This window comes from Antrostomus carolinensis, unplaced genomic scaffold, assembly GCF_000700745.2.
Source record: "Antrostomus carolinensis isolate BGI_N321 unplaced genomic scaffold, ASM70074v2 scaffold3406, whole genome shotgun sequence".
NCBI lineage: Eukaryota > Metazoa > Chordata > Aves > Caprimulgiformes > Caprimulgidae > Antrostomus > Antrostomus carolinensis.
This window is the reverse complement of record NW_010323807.1, coordinates 13,027-26,439: the sequence shown is the minus strand read 5'-3', so window position 1 is coordinate 26,439 and position 13,413 is coordinate 13,027. Positions and strand designations below refer to the sequence as shown.

The 13,413-nt window shown below is 41.0% G+C and overlaps 1 protein-coding gene across 1 annotated transcript in view; it reads left to right on the top strand.

Moving 5' to 3' along the window:
- Positions 1–9,871, top strand: part of LOC104527074 (metalloprotease TIKI2) — a 140,850-nt gene extending 130,979 nt beyond the window's left edge. Inside the window, exon 6 of the mRNA XM_010170691.2 lies at positions 8,825–9,871. Coding sequence (XP_010168993.2) covers positions 8,825–9,047 — 223 coding nt within the window. The 3' untranslated portion in view covers positions 9,048–9,871. The remainder of the gene's footprint in view (positions 1–8,824) is intronic.
- Positions 9,872–13,413: the final 3,542 nt, after the last annotated feature.

Here is a 13,413-nt window from a genome sequence, read left to right as displayed (position 1 = left end):
CTGTCCAAGGACCAGGGAAACAAGTCCTTGGTTATTAGAGCCACAGTGATGAGTGCTTTAATTATGCTTACAAATCAGGTACACAACCAGATGTGTGCAGTGGGTGGGGGTGAGTTTGTGGATGTTTTTGAGCCCACATCACTATTTAGACTATCATGAACACATCCTGGCTCAGATGTCTGTGCAGAATTGGTGAAACAAAGGGCCCTGAGCTATCCTCTCTCAGCAAGGGCCAGGCCCTGGGTAAAACTGGGATCCATTATCCGAGCTCTGTGATTGCCTCGTCCCAGTGCAGCATCACAGGGGGATATTCTTAGTATATTAGAGAATCATCAAAGCATTTCTTAGAAGGGCAAAGGAAAGAGCTAATGTTGTCATCTCCTGCCTCGGGACCACCCAGATGCTCTACAACAAATCATGGGTCTTCAGCTACAGTATCTTGAATTATTGTTCACAGGGATTTTTAAAGAATTTAATTTCTTTTTTTTCCTCTTTTTTTCCTTTATTTTTTTCTTTTTTTAAAGGATGACATGTCGTTTCCTGACGGGCTGGTTTTAATAAGGTCGAAATCTTTGTTGTTGCCAAATCAGAGGGGACTATAACATCTTTAAGTCATTAGATGGGAATGGGGTAATTACTCAGAGGGTGTGCTTCAAAGGTTATTGGTTTTTACAATGTTCTGTGTTTTTACACCATTCTGCAGTTGTCTGGAAAGGAGTGATGGGCCTGATTCTGCTGCTGCCACATGCGTGGATGTAGGATTTTTATTTGCAGGGCTTTCCTGAAGGATTTCAGGGCGGGAGGTTGAAAAGGGAATTGCACAGTCACCTCTGGCGTTGAGGGAAGCTAAACCTGATCACGAGGTGCAGGAAACTTTCCCACACACTGGAAGTTCACTTCCAAAAAGGGTCCTAGGGGTATGCTGGAGTTGTTTCTCACCTGCTCCTTCCCTACCTGCTAGATGCATCCTCATGTCCACCTTTGCATCACTGTGTCTCCATGCCTGGGGGATCCTCAGGCTGCATTGCCATGACAGCAAACTCTTCTCCTCCTCCTCTTCCCCCTGTCTCTGATGCAGCGGTCCCCATTGCCCCCATCCAATCCCTGTCCCCTCCTCTGGCCCCACAGCAGATGATACGCTTTGTCTTAAAAACATAACCCACCTGTGGCTTTAGGATGCCCCTATAGTGCTCAGACTTGCTGCAGGTCAGTGTCACTCCAGGGCTGAATTTGTCATCACAGAGGTATTTTGCAGGTGGCCTGGGCTGTTGAGACCTGCAAATCACAGTGAGAGCCTGCAAAACGGGTTAATGCCGGTGGTGTCACACTAACGCTTCAAGGTCTTGACTCAGATCAGAGTCAGGGGAGTAATAGAAGTAAAGTGATTTAATGGGGTTTTGATGGTTCCTCAGTGGGTGACATGGGGATGAAAACCAAGTCTCCTGGCTTCCAGCCCATGGCCCATCCAGAGAGGGGACCAAAAATGCACCAGAGGCATTTGAGCTGTGTTTCAACATTGAGCTTCCTCCTGCTTCATGGAGCCCCTGATCCAAGTAAGCCACCTTTTCCTCCTTCCTCAGAGCCAAGACCCCAAAGAGGACGCAGCAGGCTGCAGCCCTGCCATGCCCGTTGTTGGGGAGCTGCTATGGGACCACAGAGGCGAATTGTGTCCCCATCAGCTGCTGCTTTTTGTGCTGCAGAATCAACAGTTTTATCTTCCCCACCCGGCAGCCCCATCCCAGTTTAGGAACCTATCCTTATCAGTCAAAGCCCTCACTGGGTTAAGGGCTTGGGTGGGGTCAAGCAGACCTGAATCCCAGAGGTAGAGATCTTCAGAAGCAGCTCATCTCACGTACCTTAGAGACATGCCTTTGTGGGGGGAAAGGATTGTGCTCTGGAGACATCTTGTCCCCCATGAACTGTGGCAGGAACAGAGCTGAAGAGCTCTGGCTACAAGCCTGCATCTGACATAGCTACACTTAATCCCACCCTTTAAGTCCTGTTAAAGGCCAGGGCATCTGAAGGACTGCCTGTGATTCTCCTTGATGGTACCTTTCTGCAGGTGCTGCTGACAAGCCTCAGTCCTGCACATTCCAGGAGGTGAGGGTGTCTCACATTGCTTCCCTTCATTGCCCTAAGCATCCTATCCTTGCATGCAGTGTCCTGCTCCCCACCACCACCCTTCCTGCACCTGAGCACAGGGTGACAGTGTGTCTCAGGGTGCTGGCACGCTTGTTCATGGCTTTCTGTCCTTGCAGAGCCAATTCCCGATGAAGCTTATGCTTCCTTTTCCCTCTTATCATCAATACCCTCTTCTTTCTGCCAGGGGTAAGCCATAGTAGACATGGTCCTAACAAAGAGCAAGGCTGGGGGAATAAGCCTCTGTCAGTGGACAAGCACTGCACTTTGCTTCTGCATGGGCGTTGGTGGGTCACAGGTGCCCGCTTCAAGGAGGGGAAATGCTCAGTGTCAGTCTCTAGAGGAGCTGGAGCGTTGAAATAAGGCTGGGTCAGAGTGTGACGTTTCTCTCAGGTGGAAAGATGGTTCCCATTTGAGTCTTGTCAGAAGGAAAGTTCAGATTGACAGTGACGGGTTGTTGAAATGTTCCCGATGTTGTTGCCTGACCCCTCTATCGATAGTGTGGCTGCAGCTGCCTCCCCACGACTCCACGGCTGAGCTGCTTGCGGAGAGGGTGGATGCTTGCAGTGTGGAAAATGGCCAAAGATCTGGACTCCCAGTAACCCAGGGGTAAAGGGAAAATAGTAAAAATCAGGCTCTTCTTTGGTTCATCCCCTATCTTCTCTGTTGGCCACAAACCAGTGTGTGGTGTTGCTTACTCATTCAGACATGCAAAGGCAGTTTACTACACTACTGCAAATAAGTAGTGGCCTCCTCTGGACCAAAACTGGATTCTTTAATCAGATCCAGGTTGGATTATTATTTTTTTTAATGAACTGAACCTTGTGAAAGCATGAGCCTCTTGGCCTTGATCCCACAAAGGGCTTTAGGATGTGCTGAGTTGTAGGTATGTGAATACTGGCCTTGCTGGGAGCACTTGTGTGCTTGCAGTGCTTAGCATCCTGCTAGTCTGGGACTTGGCATCCTGCAGGATTTATCCCTCAGGCTGCAAGAACAGTCTCCATAAGGAAGGCAGTGATGAAGAGGTGGATGAAGTTTGGGAGGAATGGAGCTTATGCTGATCTAAAGAATCCCTTCCAGAAACACATCAAATACTAATATGAAAATTTCAGGAGATGGGGACTTCACATTCCCTTTAAGAGGTTACTCTAGTGGTCTTCACAGTTACCTCCTTGTGACTTCTTTCTAATGTGATTTTTTTTTTTCTAGTGTGTTTTTTTTCCCCAACGTGCTCTTTTTTCCTCTTGGTTGAGCACCAAATCTTTTCTTTCAAATGTGTGGTCAGACTTCTTGCCAGCCAGCTTGTTTACATACTGCAATGGGTTGGTCCCAGTGCTTTAAGCAGATGTATTTTTCAAATCTTGATTAATAAATTTTGGTGACATAAATAGGTCCGGTTGGTTCCAAGAATAATTGTCTTCACTAGCAGAACATTATTTCTGATCACCAGAAAAATAACATGATCAACTCCCTTCACATCTGTTCATTAAACAAAAAGGAAAAAAAAATGGGGCAAAATTTGTTTGAAAAGAAACAGGAAGCATATGCTTAATATCACTTGAAAAAAAAACCTCTAGCCATCATAAGGTTAACATCAAATCACAAATGCAAAACAGCCATTATTGTATTTACTCAAAAATTTTCTTTTAGTTTACTAGCTCTTTAGGTTTTCAATTGAAACATGCATTTTTTCAGGGTTCAGTCTATGCTGGCACATTGTCTCGATAAGCTTCTTTCATCAGATGCTATTGTAAGAAGGCTGTCTGAGTCTACATTTGTTTACATTTATTAAAAATAGTTGTCATGTGTTTATATAGTTCCTTTGATCCAGAAAAATCCCCAAACACTTTGTAAGTTATGCTTAAAAGGGTCATTTCCTCCACCCTGAACAGAAACTATGTTGGGACCACGGCATGGCAGCAGATTAAAAACACATAGAAATACCACCATAATTTGGTCGCTCCTCACCCCCTCAGAGAACTGTCAATTTTCCATCAGATTCAGAACAGTTACTGAGACCATAAAAGTGGTTTGGACTTTGGGGGCAAAAAATAGTGAAGAGACCATCTTCCTAGAGATTGCATATTTTTCATGTATTTTCTTTTGCTTTGCAAATAAAGAAGCAGTGGTACCTACTGCACAAAGCATAGGATTGGCAATATCTCAGCTAGACCTACTGCTTCCAGTTTTGGGCATTTCACTCTACAGAAGACACAGATCAACTAGGCAGAGCCAGGGGAGAGTAGAAGAAAGAATGGAAGGAGAGCACCTGAGGACTTGTGGAGAGAGGCAGAGGGAATTGTTTGTTTAAAAGGCAGATGGCTGAGGTGAAACATGGTTAAGTCTTCAAAACACATGAAAGGCTGCTGACAAGAGGAAAGAAATAAACCTGCCCACGGGGACAGGAGAAGTCACGAACTTGCATTGTAGTAAGGAAGATTTGGTGAAACATTAGGCAGTAATTCTGGACGTCAGGAATGGTGAAATGCTGGAAGAGAAGTCTGCAGAGACTCTGGAATTGCTGTCATTGTAGGGTTTTTTTGATCATGGATTAGACATAAATGTCAGGAAGGGTTTAGATCTTATTCCTGTCTTTGGGACAGATGTGCCAGAAAGTCCCTCCTGGTCCTATCTTCTGTCATTCTGCTGTGGTGTCACATGTGGTCAGATGAGCTCTGTTTATATGGATAAACCAAGTCACTCTAAGAATTAGCTTGTGAGCTCCTTGCAAAGTCCTCACAAGCTAAACCAGAACAGAAATTCCCCCAAAGGGTTGCATGTGTGTTTGTTTTATTTTTCAGTTTTAAAATGCTCCCAAATCATCAAGGTGCTTCAGCATGCCCCCAGCACAGAGGACTTCAATTGTGTAATTGGATTCAGTAGGGTCTGTTCACAAAGCCTGTGCCTGGGGCCCCATTTTTTGGGAAAGTTTTACACATTCTTAATGATGGTAAGACAATGTATGACTAATGCACTGATTTGAAAAACTGCCCTATTATCTGATCAAAAGTACAAGCTCATGAATATGATACCGCAGGTCATTTGGCTAAAAGGTACCTGGAGTCTTCCAAATTTTAAAAACAATCCCATACACAGAAGCAAAAAAGAGAGTTATGAACAGTGGAGCCAGTGGTTGCCTGTTCCCCACAGATGATGTGGAATGTTTTATTAAAGACTTTCTTATCAGCCACAAAAAAAACCTCAAGTACAGAATATCCTGGGCTGGCAAGAGAAGGCGTGATAATAATTTAGATGATTATTCCTAGATCGGTGATTCATTTTTATTATTCTCTATGTACATTTCAGGAATGATCAAAACCTCCCTGAGGACAATGGAAAGTTTCCAGTTGAGTTCAGGGGACTCTGCTGCTGCTTTCATCCTTAGGGAAGGTCTAGGGGTCAGTGAGATCCTGTGTGCCTATGCAAATATGCTCAGAGGGAATTTGGAGAAGTCATCTCCTGACACCAGAGCTACCTCTAAGATTAGGTTATAATATAACCTGACTGTCTAGGGCCCCTCTGTAATCCCTGGGAAGAGAAAGACCCCAAGCAAGAGTAAAGTACCCCCTAGAGACCTGCACTGGAATGAGGTGGATCACCTCCTGGAGAGGTTTCTCTCCCCATTCACTGCAGAAACAGCATAATTACAAATTTGGAGATTTTACAAGGAGTTTTGTAGCATTTGGTACAAGCGATCGTTCTTTTTAAGTATCTCTAAACCACCCTGGCAGTCAGTCAGCGCGCCAGAAGTAAAGTTGCGTTTAAGAAAATGTCTTACATGGATAAACTGTGATTCATTTGCTATTAGCATGCTATGTACATGTTAATGGAAACGCTCTGTTCTTCCCTTGTAAAGCACTTAGGGGTTTTAAAAACAAACAACCCCACCTAACAGTATTTATCTTAACAAGGAAGCCTTTATAGAAATCTAATGTATTGGAAACAGAAAATGACCTTGCTGACTGAGAAGAGTGGTCAAAAATTCTCAGGTCTTTTGACAGGAAACCCTGGGATTTTAAGTAAAGTACAGGATTTTTTATTTTTTTTTTCCCCAAAATTACCTGTTTTCAAGGGAGAAAAGCAAAGTCAACAAAAAAGAAAACCCAAAAAACCCACTTCTGGCAGTTGACTAGCAAATAGAAATGTAAAGATACAGAAATGTAAAGAGTTGATTTAAAGCTCCTTTAGGAATCTCTTCGATGTAGTTGGCTGATGAATGGTCTCGCGATTCTTTTATGGGTTCCCTGGCCAGCCTGTGTACCCCATGGGACATCTCACACAATGCACCCCTGAGGTGCAGAAAGACAGTTTGTGCAAGGGACATTTTAATCTCACTGGGGGATCAAGGCCATAGAATGTGTCAGGAGCAGGATATGCCCAAACTGCAAGTCTGAATGGCATTTTGGCAATGTTTTTAAAATTGAAATCGAAAACCAGACCCTCCTTGCAATTTAAAATTTAACTCAGGGCTAAATTGTGTAGTTCTGTAAAGTGACAAACAGTAACCAAAAGATGAGTACAACCACCTACCTGTACTTACCTTAGGAAAAACTGGTACAGGGGAAAAACCCCCAAATTGTGATCCCAGTGTCAGTGTTGCCAGGTCTATGCACCACAGCATCATTCAACAGGATAAATGAGATCTGGAGCATGACTGCATTTCTGTTGAATTACTCAGAGCGTAACTAGTGCCTAGTTTTGTCAGAAGTATGCTTTAATGATGTTTTGTATTCATTGTGGGAAGGCCATTCATACTTGATGTTACATATATTACAGGAGCTTGGATAGACAGTGCCTAATCTGATCTCATTCTTGCCAGCACTAAATTAACTGCTCAAAAAAGCTGGACAAATTTGAAACAGCGGCATTAGCTTATCCCAGATCAACTCCTTGTATTAAGTGACTGCAGTGATTTTGATGCAACAGAGCAGAAGCTCTAAAGTTATGTGTCTTGTATCATCGGTCCAAGATATAAACCAACCACTCACCATGGAAATTTAGGTAAGAGCTTTCTCCAGCAAGGCTTGATTTGAGAATTTTCTATTTACAGCAGTTTGTTTCTCTGGAATGAGCACAGCTTCCCACTGTCAAAGATCTAATACTGGTTAGATGGTTATCTGCTCTCATGAAGCAATTCCCATGTCTTTAATTCTAGACTGCCTTTTCTTTTTACTCTAATTCATTGCACATTAGATAAGGTCACTTCTAGCTACAGAACAACTATCCCACTCAGAAGGTGTGGTGACAGTCTAAAGGATAAGGGAAGAAATGAAGTTAATTATCCCAAAACCCGGGTGAAGTGTAGCGTGCAGTGATTGTCTGTTGGATTTGATGTTGATCCATCCATGTGTTAACCAGTGCTCTCTTCTGGGTGGACTCTGATCTTCTCACAGTTTGTGATTGACTCAACACATTGAAGCACCTGAGCTAAAAGCTATCTTGTTATTGCTTAGAAAAAGACAAAAGCCTTCAGTGCTACTAAATTCTATTTCTGTGCATGAATCTGGAGCAAGGTATTGTTCCTTTTATCTGGTATTATGCAAGACAGCCTTTTTCTTCCAAGGTCAAGATCTCAGAAACTATAGCTAAATATTTATAGGACTGCATAGCTTCTTACTGTGTAAAAAAAATTATTTGACTGGCATTTTCAGTGTCTCCAAATCCCCTTTACAGAAGACTTAAAAGTAATACAGAGAATCTGCAGCTATTAGTGTCACATCTTGTTTTCAGGGGAACTTGTCTTTTTTCTCCTTACTGCACTGCAGAATGCAGTGTTTTTAAGTCCAGAATCCACCTTGCATAGTCGGCATGCTCAATTGTGCTGCTTTGTGACAACTGGTGGATTATGGGTCATTCAATAATGCATGCAATGGAAGCATTTTATGAAATGGAGATTACCATTTGAAACTTCCAAATCAATTGTTAATGGACCTTTTTGACCTTCAGTGTCATGGGAATCATGATGAATTCCAACCTGCCCATTCAAATCAAAGAACTAACTCAAGCCACAATCAATATGCAATCATACCGCTATTGAGGCAAATCCACAGACAGGGAAACTTTACACTGAGTCTGGTTTTGGTATTGTGATTTGATCCAAAATGTCTTAAAGCCAGGAAAAATAAATGAGCTGCTTGGTCTCCTGTGCTCAAGGTTATAAGATGTGGAAGGCGATCCTTGGAAATTCTTCATGGCTTGTGAAACAAGGGAAGGACATGTTTTGTGGCGCCTCCTGGGCTTAGTATCAAGTCCACTTGGGCAAGACATGTCTCTGAGGCATAACAAATTTTGAGACCCTTGGTGGCAAGAAGGTGCCTAAGAAGATGAGAATTGTGTCATCCTGGGTCAGCACAAAGATACAGCTCTCACCGTCTCTCCTGCTGGCCAACGGTGTATGCTTAAAAAATGAATGCAATTACCTAGATCTATCTAGAGTGATCCTTCCTTTGGTTATATTCTACCAGCAGCCAGAAGCTGAGGGTCATCCTGAATCAGCTGTTTCCAGACCATCATACTTATCAGCCCCAGGGGATCTCCCTGCATCTCTAGTGCATAATAATTAATAATAATTAATAATAATAATAGTTATTGTCATTGCTGTTGTTACTACCACATAGGGTGACAGCTCACAGAGTAGAGATAAGGGCGTTTCTGTTTAATTTCCTTCTCTTGTGTTTTCTTTTAGCACCACCACGTTGCCTTCTTATATCAGGATAACCAATGGCTACATCACAGTCAAACCTCCCATTTGGATTTCAAACCGGCTGGATCAGAGACCACGTCCAGATCGCCCATCCCAGCCTCAGCCTACGAGCTCGGCTTCAGCCAGCATTTTATGGCCATCAGTAACTCCTCCTCTCTGCGTGGCCATAGCTTCTTTTCTCCTGAATCTACTGCAGCCTTCCTGACCACATTAGTATTACGTGCAATCCCTTGGAATAGAGAAGAGAGATAATTTATGAACGACTTGGAGGTTATAGCAACAACGGTTACAAACTGGACGTTCTCAGTGAATCAGTAGTGCCTTCTAGCTGATTTTGTCTCTTTGCCCAGATACATTTTGAAAATCTAAAGCTTTATTGTAACACTGACTTACATCTTCTTTTTGTAGAAGGATCTTTATTTCCCATAGTGCTATGGGGTTTTGTAAAATATACATGTTCATATAAAGAAAAAAAGAAAAAGAAAAAATGTATTTATTCGACTGGTAAACTTATTTTTTTCTTGTTGTATATGTTAATAACATCCCTATTAATCAGTAGTGATGGTGAAACAGATAAATTAATATTTTCTATATTTGTTTTCTAACTGACAACTCTGCAAATGTCTGAACTGACACCAAATGAATGACTTCTTTATTTCTTTAACCCTTACTTTTTACAGAAACTGTTCAATAAGTACATATCTGCTGAACTTCTTTATTTTCCTTTTTTTAATCTCATTAGCATAGCTTACACTGAATAAAGCAGATCCTGCTTTCTGTGGCCTATGCCCATTAGAAAAATAGGTGCATTCTTAACTCAAGTTAGCTGCTACAACCTAAAATCCTGGTTATTTTTATATGACTTAGTAAGTCATGAGTCAAGACAACACTCTAAGTTTCCCTGTTGTCTTTAACTCAACTACTTAACTTCTTTGGAAATTACCAGTGTCCCTCTTTGCCCTGGGATTAATTCATTAGCTAACACAAATTAAGACACCTTTTTCTTAATAAAAAATTGCTTTTAAAGTCTGGATTAATCCCACTGGAAATATTTTCTTCTCTCTCTCATTTTACATAAACCAAGCCTACAATCTTTCCCAGTGTTAATTGAGAACGGAACATGGTCTCTCTATAGGACATAAAGATGTAGTATCCTGCTGTCTATAGAACTTCTTTGTACCAGTTGTATTAATGCTGATGGACAACCTGGAGGTCAAAAAAAACATCTACAAATTCCTCTTCATCTTGCTGTTATGATGCTTGGAGCTGGTATCTCCACGCTTGAATTATGACTTGTCCAAAACCTGTTCAAGACAGGAACCAAATTAACCCCCATGTCATGGAGATGTACAGAACATTCCTTTGTTCATAAACTATGGTACTTCTGTTGACTTAGATGGAAAAGTTCTGACACCTTACACTCATTGAAACATTTGCTCCCTCTCCAAATAGCTACTTTTCATGAATGTGTTGGACATCTATGGGAAGAACCCCCCCACATTCATCTTAAAAATTATTATATTTAATAAAGCATGTTGATTCCCCACCCACCCCCCAAAAAAACAAAACATGATGAAAAATCCCTTTGGATGCAGTAGTTTCAACCAGAAAATTAATTTTGGTTGAAATAGTGTTTTTCTTTCCAAGTCATCTACAAACCAAAAATCCAAAATATGTAATGAAAACATCTTAGATAAAAAGAAGACTCAAAAATCAGAAAAATACAATGCAGACTTTTCTTTAGGAAAAGCAGTGCTTTTTCACTTTGGTAAAAATATCAAGTGATAATGATGATGATGATAATACTGTTAAAGGTCTGACTGAAAACAATCATATCACTTTCTCACTAGCCCTACAGCATGGTCTCCAGGACTGGAGAGATGATTCCATGCAATCTTAAAGTCTCTGCAGCAAGAGACGTTTTAAGATTCATGGTTTGTTATTGTACCAGTTAATTCAGGAAAGTAGGTTAGGAAATAATTAGACTACAAAAGGCACATAGTTTTATTTGAAGCCATGATGAAATACTGAGCTTTTCCATCATGCATCCCAACCCATTGCTTTGCAAAGGCCAGGGAGTACAGATACCTTTTTTCTGACTTTCTGCACACCATGACCTCCAGCCTTTATTCTGTTTTTGACAGAAAGTTGTGTAGATCTGTGGTCAGTTTAAGTGAGTACAGCAGACAGGGCTATAAACTACCCCTATTTTTTCCAAGCACAACAGTTGATAAGGCTGAATGGAAAACTTTGAGCTTTGCCCCAAATGTGAGCTTTGAGCACACCCTGTGCATACTTTTATATTGTGTATTTTGGCTAGCAGAAGATTAGAGATGTTAGTTTTGGATAGAAGCCATTCACCTTGCATAATATTTATTGCATGGAGCTGGATATTGGAAACGTATTTTGAGAACTTTTATTTTAGTTTTATTTGAGCTATTACCCTAGAAATGCCTTCATTTGAATATAATGGCTTAACAGACCTTCAGACTCAACTTTAATGTGTATAAAAAGGTGATTGGTTCTTCTGCTGTTTTCAAGACAGAGATTAGAACTGAATTATAATGTATTATTCACAAAAATGGAACTGGAAATAAGGTAGGCAAATCTTAACGGTGATGATAAGTCACATAGTAAAAGTGAACAGCCAATGAACCAAAAACCCATTGAATTTTATTTGTTGTAATTGGATTGAATCCAGAAATGATTTTGTGGTACCATCCGAGAAATAATTCCAGGTGTTGGAAAACTTACAGTATAAACAGACAAGACCACATAAAGATAAGGGAGAGAGAAATGAGCAGAAAACAGAAACAACTTGTCCAAGACTGTAATGAAACCACCAATAGGAGCAAGACTAGAAATTACAGTTCGACAGTTTCCCAACCTGTGGCTTTCTCCATAAGTCTCTGGGTTGTTTTTTTGTTGTTTTGGGTTTTTTTTTAATATTAGGAGCACACGGATATTGCCACATTCACAACTGTCATTATAGTGCACAGACTAGTCACTCCGTTTGTCACTGCTGAGTTTTTTTTTCCAAGTCACTCCTCCACTGGACAGTATTGTTCAAAACTCATTAGCTCAGATATCACAGTATGTAAATGGCTTGGCTATCAAAAATGTTTTGACATATTTACATTTTCTGGCATTTTGTTCATTATTCCCATAAAATGAATGAGTGTTACTGGAACTCACCAGATTTTTCCCTTGCTGTGGTGCCCCATATTTGTCATACTGCAGTGCAGGTGTCAAAGCGAAGTGTCTCCTGGCTTTGGGGTCCACACACTTGACTTCTGCCAGCTAAAAGCATCTAGCTTGCTCAGTCATTTGAGCTTTCCCTGGTTAGAGGAGAAGACACGACTTACAATAAATAGAAGATTAAGTAGCTTCCATTAGATCCTAGCTCAGGAACCCCATATGAATGGCTTCAGCACAGTTCTCTAACCAAACATTTATTTCATTCTGTTGTCTTATCCTAAGGTATGACTTAGGGTGACTTTTTTCAATACATGGCATGTAAGCATAGCAATACTAGAAAATGAGACCCTCACTGTGATTGATAAAATGGATTATTTATTAATCAGCTACAGCAGCCCAGTATTAATCAAAATACACAACTACTGGTTAGCTCAGATCTATGCACATCCATTGCGATGGATCATTATTGTATTCGCCATGAGTTTCAAGAGTGTGTGTGTCAGATTTGATACACGCTCTTAAAGTAACTCTGACTACCAGCTTCATGGGACTTCAGCTTGCGCTGTGGGTTTCTCAGAAACCTTGGAACCGACTGTTTTATTTCTTCCAAAGGAAAGCTCAGATTCCCATGTAATCACAAGATTCCAGGAGCAGGAAATTTAAAAAAAAAAAAATATTCATGCCTGCTATATATAACAGCCAACACCGTTGATGATACTGTTTACCTCTAAGAAACACAATCAAGAGACTCGCGATGTCTAGCAATCAAGGACATAATTTTGGATGAGTCCAAAGCTGAATGTTCACATGATTCATCTTTTCAACACGGCTACGACTGACACCAGTGCAATTCACATTATATGTAACTGTAACATTATAAATGAATGCTAATTATCTGCCAAGCTCTTGCCCTGGTGGAATAAATATCCCATACCACCAGCAACAGATCTAACGCCCACTCTTTTATTGTTTTAATGCTTTTCTTGCCTATGTTTAACTACGGCTGCTATATTAACATGCATTGCCACTTGGAGAACCAGTTAGCAGGCTGGGACAGAAGGTATTTTATATTTTATGACTGATGTACTTTCTCTGCAATCCCTTGAGCTGTTGAATAATGCAATACCTCTTTTGACAATAAATGATGAACATGATTTATGATAACTATGCTTTATACAGGTGTCAAAATCTGCTTTGTTGAACTTCCCTTCCCATTCCTCCAAGCTCCACTGTAATTTAGGAACACTCAAGGTACAGCATTGTATATTTATCTAAGTTCTTCAATATACAATTGTGGACAAAGGAGATGGAAAGAGGGAGAACTTAATCTATGTTTAGTGCATTGATTAGTTGAATGATATGACCCAGTCATT